Genomic DNA, 11885 nt, shown 5'->3' with positions numbered 1-11885 from the left:
AAGACCCAAGGATCCCAAGATCCCAAGATCCTAAGGATCTCAAAGTGAGAACTGATTCTTCCCACCACTTCTCTCTTCCTTTATAGTAATCTTCCTGAGGTCAATGGGCCATCTGGGGTCATATGCTTCTAATTATTTTACGTAGAAAAATTCTATTAAAACATTTTTTTTTCTAAAAATAATTTTTTCATCACGTTTGAATCACACTCGAATTTTCAAGTTTGAAATCTGTGAAACTCCTTAAGCAGATCAAATTTTTCACCCTAATTATATTGTTTCCTGTTTGAGATATCAAAAAGTTGTCAACTGATATAATGTTGCTGATAATATGATGAACAATGTATCAGCTTACCGATCTTTGATATCTTTTACAGGAACCGAGCAAAAATTGGTTGAAGTTGGATCTCCAGAGTTTAAGATTTCTCGAAATTTCAGAATTTCAAAATTTCATTTTTGTTTTTGTTTTATTTATTTTTTTTGTATAAATTTAAAAATTGTTTGCAGTGCCTTCAAAGCATGTTCAAACATTATATATTGAGAATTTAATAAACTTCCCTCCAAATAAGAAAAATTGTTTTAACAATTTTTTTTTGAATTTCTTAGATCAAAAAGAATTTTGTTTTACTGCTCGTTGAGTGAACACATTGTGCTCATTTGAACACAATGTGCTCAGTTGTTTGCTCGGTTTTCCCTATTTTTTGAAAATTCGTTTGTGTTTTACTTCCGAGAAAAAAAGAAGATATCATTTGTAGAAATTCGAAAAATTCGAAAAACAATTTTTTTTCTTTAAAGCAAAAGAATTAAAAATTACAAAAAATGTTTACAAGTTTTTCATTATTTTCGGACATTCTTGAGCTCAAAAATCATTCTAATGAATTTTTTGACAATTTGAATCAATTTTGGCCTAAAAACTGTCGAAAAATGCACAAAAATCATTCTACTGCATTTTCAGCCAATTTGACCATTTTTCACCAAAAAATGCCAAAAAATTCCAATTTTTCAAAATTTGTGTTCTCCTCAGAAATAAAAATGACTCATTGCTCATTGTTCCTAAAGTTCAAAAAGATCCGTATCACCATTTTCTTTCTGACAACATTGATCATCTTGTTCCCCCAATTTTTCTATTTGCTCAGACAAAACAAAAAGTTGGCTCCGATGTGCAAAGTTTTCTGACTTTGTGGCAATTGAATTTTCGGTATATAATGAAAGATTTTAGCGTTTTTTGAGTCATTTTTTGTCTTAAAATGATTCCAATAACCTTAGAAAGTGCTGAAAATGCAGAAATTTCCAAACAACGATTTTTTGGAATTTTTCACTTTTTTCACACTTTTTCACCATTTCGCCTGCTAGCAAGTCCTAAGCCTATTTTTCGATTTTTCGGGTTACTGTACCTTGTACCTACAGTACTCCTTATGCTATTTCGATTCTATTGGATGCTATTCCAAGTGGATGGAGAGTTTCTATCATTTTCCTGGGCTGAATCCAAAATGTACGGATTCTTTTCCATGGAATCGGCAATTCTAACCTTGTCATTGGGCAGAATGGCATGGGCAAATAGTATGGGCAGATTTGAAAACAATTTGGAGGCCTTGAAATGTCTGAGAATCGAGAAAACCCCAAGAAAAAGGACGATTTTCGAATTTTATATTTTCGAGCCGCGATTTCTAATATTTTCCTATTTTTCACTTTTCTATTGACCTCGATTTATTTGGCAATACATCGGAAGGCCTCTTTTGGAGAGTAAGTCAGCTTTTTTTGAATGATTTTTGAGCGTTTTTTGGCATTTTTAAGCCAAAAAATGCCTAAAAATGACTGAAATGGCACTAGAATGATTTTTGAGCATTTTTGGACCATTTTCATACCAAAAATCTCTGAAAATGCTCGAAATGGTTTTCTTCATCATTTTAATTATTCATTTTCAGCCCAAACCCGTCCTCCTGGTACTGGATAATTGACCTAATTACCTCAATTCTATGCGGCTACTCGAATTTCTTATTTCTGCCAATTCATGCTCTCCGAGCTCATGCAATTACGCGGGAATTTGAAATTTTCAATGAGGAACTCGAAAATGCGGATAAAGAGAAAAAATTGGAGGTAGAATGATTGTTTTGCATTTCAATGATTTTTTTGCATTCCTGGCTTTTTTCAGAATTTGCCAATTATTCGAGGATTTGGAGCCCGCCAAATCAAATTGTTCGAAATTGCCAATTCCTTAACTGGAAGAATCGGTAATTTTGTTTTGGATAATGCACAAAATGCGGATTCCCTGGTCCGGGTTCCGGATTCCTGGATCCTGATTCCAGATTCTCGGGTCCGGGTTCCGGTTATCTGGGTCCGGGTTCCCGGGTCCGGATTCCGGGTTCCCGGGTCCGGATTCCCGGATTCCCGGGTCTGGATTCCCGGGTCCGGATTTTTCTGAAATTCTGAATTCCGGAAGTTCTGAATTTCTGAATTCCGGAATTTCGGCATTTCTGAATTCCGAAATTTCGGCATTTTTGAATTTTTGAATTTCTGAATTTCCGAATTTCCGAATTTCCGAATTTCCGAATTTCCGAATTTCTGAATTTCTAATTTTCTGAATTTCTGAATTTCTGAATTTCTGAATTTCTGAATTCCGGAATTTCTGAGTTTCTGAATTCCGGAGTTTCGGCATTTTTGAATTCCGGAATTCCGGCATTTCTGAATTTCTGAATTTCTGAATTTTTGAATTTCTGAATTCCGGAATTCCGGCATTTCTGAATTTCTGAATTTCTGTATTTCTGAATTTCTGAATTTCTGAATTCCGGAATTCCGGCATTTCTGAATTTCTGAATTTCTGTATTTCTGAATTTCTGAATTTCTGAATTCCGGAATTCCGGCATTTCTGAATTTCTGAATTTCTGTATTTCTGAATTTCTGAATTTCTGTATTTCTGAATTTCTGAATTTCTGAATTTTTGAATTTCTGAATTTTTAAATTTCTGAATTCTGGAATTCGGATTCCCTGGTCCGGGTTCCGGATTCCTGGATCCGGATTCCAGATTCTCGGGTCCGGGTTCCGGTTATCTGGGTCCGGGTTCCCGGGTCCGGATTTCCGGATTCTCGGGTCCGGATTTTCGGATTCCCGGCGTCGGATTCCGGATTCCCGGGTCCGGATTTCCGGATTCCTCACAAAATTCTAAACCTCTGAATATTTGAAATTCCATTTTTCCGAGTTTAGAGGTTTAGCCTCGGAGGGGCGTAAACCGACTGGTTTTCTAGCATTTTCATGATTTTTTTCAGAACGCTACATGACTTGGGCTCCTGCATTGTCAATTTTGGCATTTTTAATGGCTACATACATTATTACTGAGTAAGTTTTTAAAAGAATGCTTAAAAATCATTCTGGTGCATTTTTGACTTCAAAAACTCATTTTTGATCATTTTTAAGCATTTGTTAAAGTCACAGTTGATTGTAAAAATGCCTACAAAACATGTAAATCATGAAAATGAAAAATGAGCATTATTTTCAGGTTTGGCGTAAAACAGTTTCCAGTTTTATACCATATTTGTCTTATTGCATATGTCATTTCTGGATTTATCATGAGTTTTGCATTAATGTATCCAGTTGCATTTATACAAGAGGCGGTGAGTGGGAATGATCGAAAATCATGAAAATGATTTTTTGGCATTTTTGGCATTTTCATGGGGTTTTTGAGATTTTTTTGGGACAATTGTGAACATTTAAAACTATCGAAATCCAAATTTTATGAAAAATGCCAAAAAAAATGAAAATGATTATTCGTCATTTCTATCATTTTCGAGCATTCTGGATTTTTTTTTTGATCATTGAAAGCACTGAAAACAGTTTTTAGCAAAAATTGAAAATGTAAAATCCTAAAATGCCAAAAAATCAAAGAATGATCAAAAATCATGAAAATCCCAAAAAAAAAATCATAAAAATGATATTTTGTCATTTTCGTTCATTCTGGCTCATTTTTCTCATTTTTTCAAGTTTTCAGATGCTTGCCACGTCACATGTATTGCTCAACTCAACTATTCTCCAAGAGACCAATGATCCTTTAATTTTCGAAAACTACCGTATGATTCTGGAAAGATCTCTACACAATCGATTAACCAATAATGTTCTTCATGTTTTTTCGATAACTCGAAAAAATTTAGAAAGATTGTTTTTTGTGCATTCTGTCATGATCATTATCATGGTTTGGACATTCGAACTGGATGATGGGATTGCGAAAGGATTCGAGGGAATCGGGAAAATGATAATGATGATGAACATGACTGGAAGTCATGATAATGTATAATGATCATTATTCATCCATTTCTATTTATTTGTGTGTATAAATGTAATGAATATTTTTGAGAATTTTTGAATTTCCATACTTGCGGCCTTCGCTGGATCTGCCACATTTTATCTTAGAATTAATATTTTTAGACCAACTAAATTAGACAGGATAGAACTTGAGAAGTACTACAAAATGATATTATTTGGAGAATTGTGTCTTGTATATGAACAAAGTTACAGACAAAAAACTAAGTCCCGGCCCGGGTAGGATAAGCCACTTTATGACTTGTAACTTTGTTCATAGACAAGACACAGTACTCCAAACAGTATCATTTTGTAGAACTTGCAAAGTTCTATCATACCTAATTTAATTGGCTCCTTCCTCTGTCATTCCTCCTTCCTCTGTCATTCCCTCTGGTGTTCCTCAAGGATCAGTCTCCGGTCCCTTACTATTTCTCATATTCATCAATGATCTGCTCTTAGAACTTGAACAAATCCCCTCTCTTCACCTTGCCGCCTTTGCTGATGATATCAAATTGTATTCTCATGACCCAATCGCCCTTCAAACTGGTATCAACATGGTTGTAAATTGGGCTACCGCCAACCATCTCTCTCTTGCCCACTCTAAAACTGCCCTTCTTCGCCTAGGTTCCCATAAATCTTCCCATCCTCTCAATATTGCGGGTGTCAAACTTACTCCCTCCTCCTCCGTCCGGGACTTGGGACTCATTACTGATTCCTCTCTCAAATTCTCTGCTCACATCAACAAAATCACATCTCTAGATCTTCTCCGTTCCAAACAACTCTTAAAGTCATTTAGATCTAAGTCTCCAGAATTCTACATTCATCTTTTCAAATGCTATGTTCTCCCGATTCTTGAATATTGTTCTGTAGTTTATTCCCCTCCGCCTTCTTCTCGCCTTGCTCTAAAACTAGAATCTCCCTTAAGATTTTTCTCTAAGTGTATTTTCCAGCGTTGTAATATCCAGTACAGTTCCTATTCTGATCGTCTCTCTATCCTCAATATGTTCTCCATTCGACATCGTAGGCTAAAAGCTCAACTAATTCTTCTCTATAAATTTTTAAATGGCTCCGCCTACTTTCCTAACCTAAATGCACATGTCAAATACTCCTCCTCCCCTCGTCGCCCTATGAACTTAATTATTGTTCAGCCCTACTCCTCTGACTATTTTTCTTCAATTGTTCCCCTGTGGAACGCCATCACTTCCCAAGTTACCCGATTTCTCCTACCTTCCGAGTTTGAATCCTTAATTTCTTCCAGTATTACCCGTTATTGATATATTTGCTCCCTATTTTTCTTTTTCTACCGGTTACATCTTTCCTGTGTCAAATATCTAAATTATCCCGTTTCCCCTCCCCTACTCAGATCGGCCTCGTGAGGGGCATTTTTTCTGAGTCTTTCATGTCCTGCCCTCTATTGTTTCATTACACCTGGTCAATAAATTAATTAAATTAAATTAAATTCAAAACTCAATTTTCAGGTTTTTGCACAATTCTTTTCTTGCATTTTCTGCACTTCTGCTCTTTTTTCGTCCTAAACCTATCACACATAAATTTATATATATATATATATATTTTTTTTTTTCAAAGAAAGCACTAAGTTGAAAAATATCACTAATTTTTTTTCTGGAAAAGTACAAATAAATCAGACCACCACACAACCATGTACTTCTTATCATTCTATGTTAATTACCGTGTAACGCCTGTATTAGAAAGATCAACCCTTCTATTGTTTCGAGGTAGCTTGGAGGGCCCTTCAATTAGAGGGGGGGAGGCTTCTATTTTTCCGAGCCCCTCTCGGAGAACCCTTCTATTAGAGGGGCCCTTCTAAAACAGGTTTTACAGTATTTTAAATTTCTGAAAGACACCTTCTCAGTAGCAAAACTAGCAGACGTGTGTCAATCTAGGTCTGTTTCATAGCCTCCAAAATTTTCAAAGTGATCAGAAGCTTGATAGCCGAGATCCAGACTCCTGAAAATGATCAAAATCGCTGAAAATCAACTGCGGTACTGTGTAAAATAAGAAAGCGGGAAAAGAAGAACAAAATGATCAAAGTAGAATACACTATCATGATGGAATGGTGGTCATGTATGTCTTATGTGTAGTGTATTTGATAAAGTGATAAAGATAATACACACACACATACACAAACGGACAGAAAAATATATAGTCAAACACACAAACTAATGATGCAAAAAAAAATGTTTTATATGTTTTATTGTACTACCAGCAAGCTGGTCCGCCTTCGGCGCGATTCAAGCTAACTTTGTTACTGGTTCCTGGCTCCTCAATTATTCGTAAAGGGTCACGTAAATCTATATTTATTTTTCAAGTTTTTCAAAAATCCGGATACTAGGACCAACAGACGCGTCTAGCGTTTTATGTTTCTGAATGTCTGAAAAAAAATTGTGTCAATTTTTTTTCGTTTAATTTACAGTAAAACCTGTAATATAAGGGCCTCCTTAATTGTTACCTTTGAGCTAATTTATCTCGTTTCCTGATAAAGGTATCAAAAATTTGTCAACTGATAAATTGTTTATCATAATATCCTTTACATTTTATCAGTTGGCCACTTTTTGATATCTCTCATAGGAGCTGAGATAATTGGGCTCTTCTATTACAGGGTTTTCCGGCTAATTTAATTGACTTTTCACCTGTCTTTCTAGTAAACATGTCCTTCTAGTCGGTGCACGTGTCCACTTCCAAATCTTATCATCATTTTTCTCTCCCTTTTTTCTCTTTTTCTCTATGTCTCTCGCCGTTTCAGTACTATTTCTCTTTGTTCACCTTTTCTGGTTCTATTGATTCGTTTCTCATGATTTTTGAGCTAATTTTCATGATTTTTCTACTTTTCAGATTTTTTTCAATTTTCACAAAAATCATGGTCCGCGGAAAATGTACGGTTTGTGATTCTCCAAACGCTACCAATTATCACTTTGGAGCACAATCGTGTAAAGTGAGTTTTTGGATTTTTTTTCTGAATTCCTGAATTTTTGATTTTCTGAATTTCTGAATTTCTGAATTTCTGAATTTCTGAATTTCTGAATTTCTGAATTTCTGAATTTCTGAATTTCTGAATTTCTGAATTTCTGAATTTCTGAATTTCTGAATTTCTGAATTTCTGAATTTCTGAATTTCTGAATTTCTGAATTTCTGAATTTCTGAATTTCTGAATTTCTGAATTTCTGAATTTCTGAATTTCTGAATTTCTGAATTTCTGAATTTCTGAATTTCTGAATTCCTGAAATTTTGAATTTCTGAGTTCTGAATTTCTGAATTTCTGAATTTTTGAATTTCTGAATTTCTGAATTTCTGAATTTCTAAATTTCTGAATTTCTGAATTTCTGAATTTCCCCATATTTCAAATTTTACTGTAGTTTCAGAATTTCAAGAATTTGCATTTTGAATTGCCTAATTTTCAAATTTTCAAAAATCAGAACTTTTGAATTTCAAAATTTTAGGGATTTCAGAGTTTTTGTTTTTCGAAATTCTGAAAATTCCAGAAATTTCAAAAAATCCCAAAAAACTGAAATAGGTTTTTTTTCGGATTTTCGAAATTTTCAAGTTTTTAGGGACTTAAAAAATAAGTACTAGCGTTTGCAAGAATTTCAAAAATTGAAAAAAAAAAACAAATTCCGGAAAGGTCGGATTTCAGATTTTTTTCAATTTTTTTGGGAATATCCAAAAATCATGAAAATGATCATTTTTCATTCTTCCAGGCATGCGCAGCATTCTTCCGAAGAAGTATAGCAATGGGACAGTCGTATGACTGTCTTGGTGATGGTGTCAAACCCTGTAAAATTGATCATAGTGAGTTTTTCGAAAATTCGAAAAACATTAAAAAAAATTTTTACACTTTTTTTAAAAATTTTGGTATGGTATGTCTAAATGTTTGTATTTGTATGGTTTTTCAGTTTTAGGTATGTAAAATTTTTTTTTGAGTTATTGAACAAAATTTAATTTTCCAAAACATTCCAATTTCCAGCTCTCCGCATCAACTGCCGTCATTGTCGTTTGAAAAAGTGCTTGCGTGCTGGAATGGTCCGTGACTGTAAGTGCTCAAACAACTACAGTAATCCAAAAAATTTCAAATTACAGTAGTCCAAGCAAAGCGGGAAGTCAAAACGGACCAGAAAAATTCAAGAAACTCTAGAAATTCGTCTCAATCCGAGGAGAGTTTTCCACAGATTCCGCAAATGCAAGAAATCTCACAAGTTCCCGAGAGTTCTGGACAGAATTGTAGGTTGCACGAGAAACGCGCCAAGGCACGAGAAATGCGTCAAAAATGAGTCAAGGTTCAAAAAACTAGTGAATCGAAAAAAAAATGCGCGATTCATGAGAATTGTGTCAAGGCACGGGAAATGTGTCAAGGCATGAAGAATGCGCCAAGGCACTAGAAATGCGTCGAGGCACTAGAAACGCGTCAAAATTGCATCAAAATCTGAAAATTGCTCAAGAATAGATAAATGTGCACTAAAAATGCGCAAATCACTAGAAGTGTGTCAAGGCACAAGAAATGCGCCAAGAAACGAGGAGCGGGTTAACGCACGAGAAATGCGCCAAGTCATAAAAATTGCGGCAGGGTACTAGAAATGTGTTGAAGCACAAAAAGCGCGTCAAGGCACAAGAAGTGCGCCATTACATGCAGTGACGCAAGTTTTGTGCCTTGACCCATTTCTGGTTCGTTGACGCGTTTCTCGTTGTGTTTTCAACCTCTTTGTTGCACCTTGACGCATATTTTGTGCCTTGACGCATTTTTTGTGCCATGGCGCATTTTAGTACCTTTGCGCAATTTACGTATCTTGACGCCTTTATTGTGCCTCGACGCATTTTTTGTGCCATGACGCATTTTAGTACCTTTGCGCAATTTACGTATCTTGACGCCTTTATTGTGCCTTGACGCATCTTCGGTGCCTTGATGCATTTTTGGTGCCTTGACGCCTTTTCCGTGCCTTGGCCTATTTTTGGCGCTTTGACGCCGCTTCGGTGCCGTGACGCCAATTCCGTGCCTTGACCGATTTTTGGTGCCTTAGCTTGTGGATTCACGCTCTTGTCGTAGCTTGGCGCCTTTCTCGTGCTTTGGCGCGTTTCTTGTTCCTTGACGCATTATTGGTGCCTTGGGCGCATTTCTCGTGCCTTGGCGCATTTCTCGATCCCTATGATCACGATTTCTTCAGATTTCGACCAATACCCATCCACATCTCAAAAGCCGTCTACAGACGTCATTTTTTACTCTGAAAACGAATGGGATTACTGTCAACCATCGCCAAAATCTAGAAAAATGACAGAATCCGAGGAAAACTTGATGGGAATGGAGGAATTGCAACAGTTTATTCAAGTTCCCGACGATTTTCCGATTTTGGAAGATTCTAGGTCTCGGATGACGTCGTTTTCAGAATCCTCAGGTGAGTAGAACTATGTCTAAAAATTTTATTTTTGTAATTTTTGAAAAAAAAACATTTTTGAAATTTTTTTCCAAAAATTTAAAATTTTCAAATTATCATAAGTTGGCTCATTTTCAACGGGTTTTGATGATTTTTGGCTTAAAATGACTGAAAGAATTCGGATTTTTAAATAAATATAATTATTGAAAATTATAGTAAAATTTTCAGCAGCTTATTTGTCTGGAATTGAGGAGGAGGAGAGATTATTCGCGTTGGCTGCGCTGTACACGGATCAAGTCATTAATTTGAACATGAGACGGAGGATAACGTACACAGATCATTTGTTGGGGTCCGTTTTTGATGGTCCATGTGTTTGTGTGAGTTTTTGAAATTTAGGAAAAAAAAATTCAAAAAAAAATTTTTTTTTTGAAAAAATCAATTTTCCCCATTTTCAGCCCTACGAAAAATCCGATCTGAAACTTTTCGATCATCGAACGTATCGACAAAAAAATCGAAGTGACTACACAATGATCCTGGACTACATTAATCGATTCCCAGATTTTCTGAATTTGAGCAAATCTGAAAAAGTGAGTCTGAAAAAAATCTTTGAGCCAACTTTGAGCCAATTTATCTCGGTTCTTGATGAAGATATGAGAAATGTGTCAACTGATAAATTGTTCATCACAATATCAGCAACATTTCATCAGTTAATTACTTTTTGATATCTCTGATAGGAACCAAGATAATCGAACTCATAGTTGACTGTCAGGGAGCGACCCTATATTTTAGGACCTTTAACTTTAAGCTTAATTATCTCGGTTCCTGATAAAGATATAAAAAATGTGTCAACTGATAAATTGTTTATCATAATATCACCAACATTTCATCAGTTGACACATTTTTGATATCTCTGCCAGGAGCTGAGATAATTAAGCTCAAACTTGACAGCGGGGGGGGGGGGGCGTTCTATTACAGGTAACAATTTTTTCCATTATCTCAGATTGTCCTTTTTCGAACCGCCGCTGCTGTAGATGTACTCCTGGACCAAGCCTATTATAGTCAAGTGTAAGGAACTACAGTAACAGTAACCGAAAGAAAAAAATTTCCAGATTATTCCCAAATGATGCCGTTTTGGTGACGGCAAATGGAGAGTACTTGGCTATGGAACCAATTCCAAAAATTGAAAATCAGAGAGATTCTGGAAACTTCGAGTCTGATGAGGATTTTGATAAATTCAGGTGAGAAGACCATATTTTTCATGATTTTTGAACCATTTTTCATGATTTTTGAACCATTTTTCATGATTTTTGAACCATTTTTCATGATTTTTGAACCATTTTTCATGATTTTTGAACCATTTTTCATGATTTTTGAACCATTTTTCATGATTTTTGAACCATTTTTCATGATTTTTGAACCATTTTTCATGATTTTTGAACCATTTTTCATGATTTTTGAACCATTTTTCATGATTTTTGAACCATTTTTCATGATTTTTGAACCATTTTTCATGATTTTTGAACCATTTTTCATGATTTTTGAACCATTTTTCATGATTTTTGAACCATTTTTCATGATTTTTGAACCATTTTTCATGATTTTTGAACCATTTTTCATGATTTTTGAACCATTTTTCATGATTTTTGAACCATTTTTCATGATTTTTGAACCATTTTTCATGATTTTTGAACCATTTTTCATGATTTTTGAACCATTTTTCATGATTTTTGAACCATTTTTCATGATTTTTGAACCATTTTTCATGATTTTTGAACCATTTTTCATGATTTTTGAACCATTTTTCATGATTTTTGAACCATTTTTCATGATTTTTGAACCATTTTTCATGATTTTTGAACCATTTTTCATGATTTTTGAACCATTTTTCATGATTTTTGAACCATTTTTCATGATTTTTGAACCATTTTTCATGATTTTTGAACCATTTTTCATGATTTTTGAACCATTTTTCATGATTTTTGAACCATTTTTCATGATTTTTGAACCATTTTTCATGATTTTTGAACCATTTTTCATGATTTTTGAACCATTTTTCATGATTTTTGAACCATTTTTCATGATTTTTGAACCATTTTTCATGATTTTTGAACCATTTTTCATGATTTTTAAACCATTTTTCATGATTTTTAAACCATTTTTCATGATTTTTAAACCATTTTTCATGATTTTTAAACCATTTTTCATGATTTTTAAACC

The 11885-nt window shown here is 34.6% G+C and overlaps 2 protein-coding genes across 2 annotated transcripts in view; both read left to right on the top strand.

Moving 5' to 3' along the window:
* Positions 1–1594: 1594 nt before the first annotated feature.
* Positions 1595–4282, top strand: CBG20543 (the record flags this gene model as incomplete). Its single annotated transcript, XM_002647737.1, has 6 exons — positions 1595–1740; positions 1923–2094; positions 2150–2228; positions 3261–3330; positions 3491–3605; positions 3980–4282. The coding sequence occupies 6 exons, from the start codon at positions 1595–1597 to the stop codon at positions 4280–4282; spliced, it is 885 nt and encodes a 294-aa protein (XP_002647783.1).
* A 3754-nt stretch (positions 4283–8036) lies between these two features.
* Cbr-nhr-79 overlaps positions 8037–11885 on the top strand; it is a gene marked incomplete at both ends in the record, with an annotated part of 4961 nt that continues 1112 nt past the window's right edge. The window contains 7 exons of the mRNA XM_045238517.1: positions 8037–8094; positions 8270–8335; positions 8383–8523; positions 9462–9689; positions 9900–10045; positions 10669–10733; positions 10778–10906. Coding sequence (XP_045097077.1) covers positions 8037–8094; positions 8270–8335; positions 8383–8523; positions 9462–9689; positions 9900–10045; positions 10669–10733; positions 10778–10906 — 833 coding nt within the window. The remainder of the gene's footprint in view (positions 8095–8269; positions 8336–8382; positions 8524–9461; positions 9690–9899; positions 10046–10668; positions 10734–10777; positions 10907–11885) is intronic.

Source organism: Caenorhabditis briggsae (genome assembly GCF_000004555.2).
Source record: "Caenorhabditis briggsae complete genome, chrV, whole genome shotgun sequence".
In the NCBI taxonomy this organism is placed as follows: domain Eukaryota; kingdom Metazoa; phylum Nematoda; class Chromadorea; order Rhabditida; family Rhabditidae; genus Caenorhabditis; species Caenorhabditis briggsae.
The sequence above is the reverse complement of the archived record's forward strand: the minus strand, read 5'-3'. Positions and strand labels throughout refer to the sequence as shown.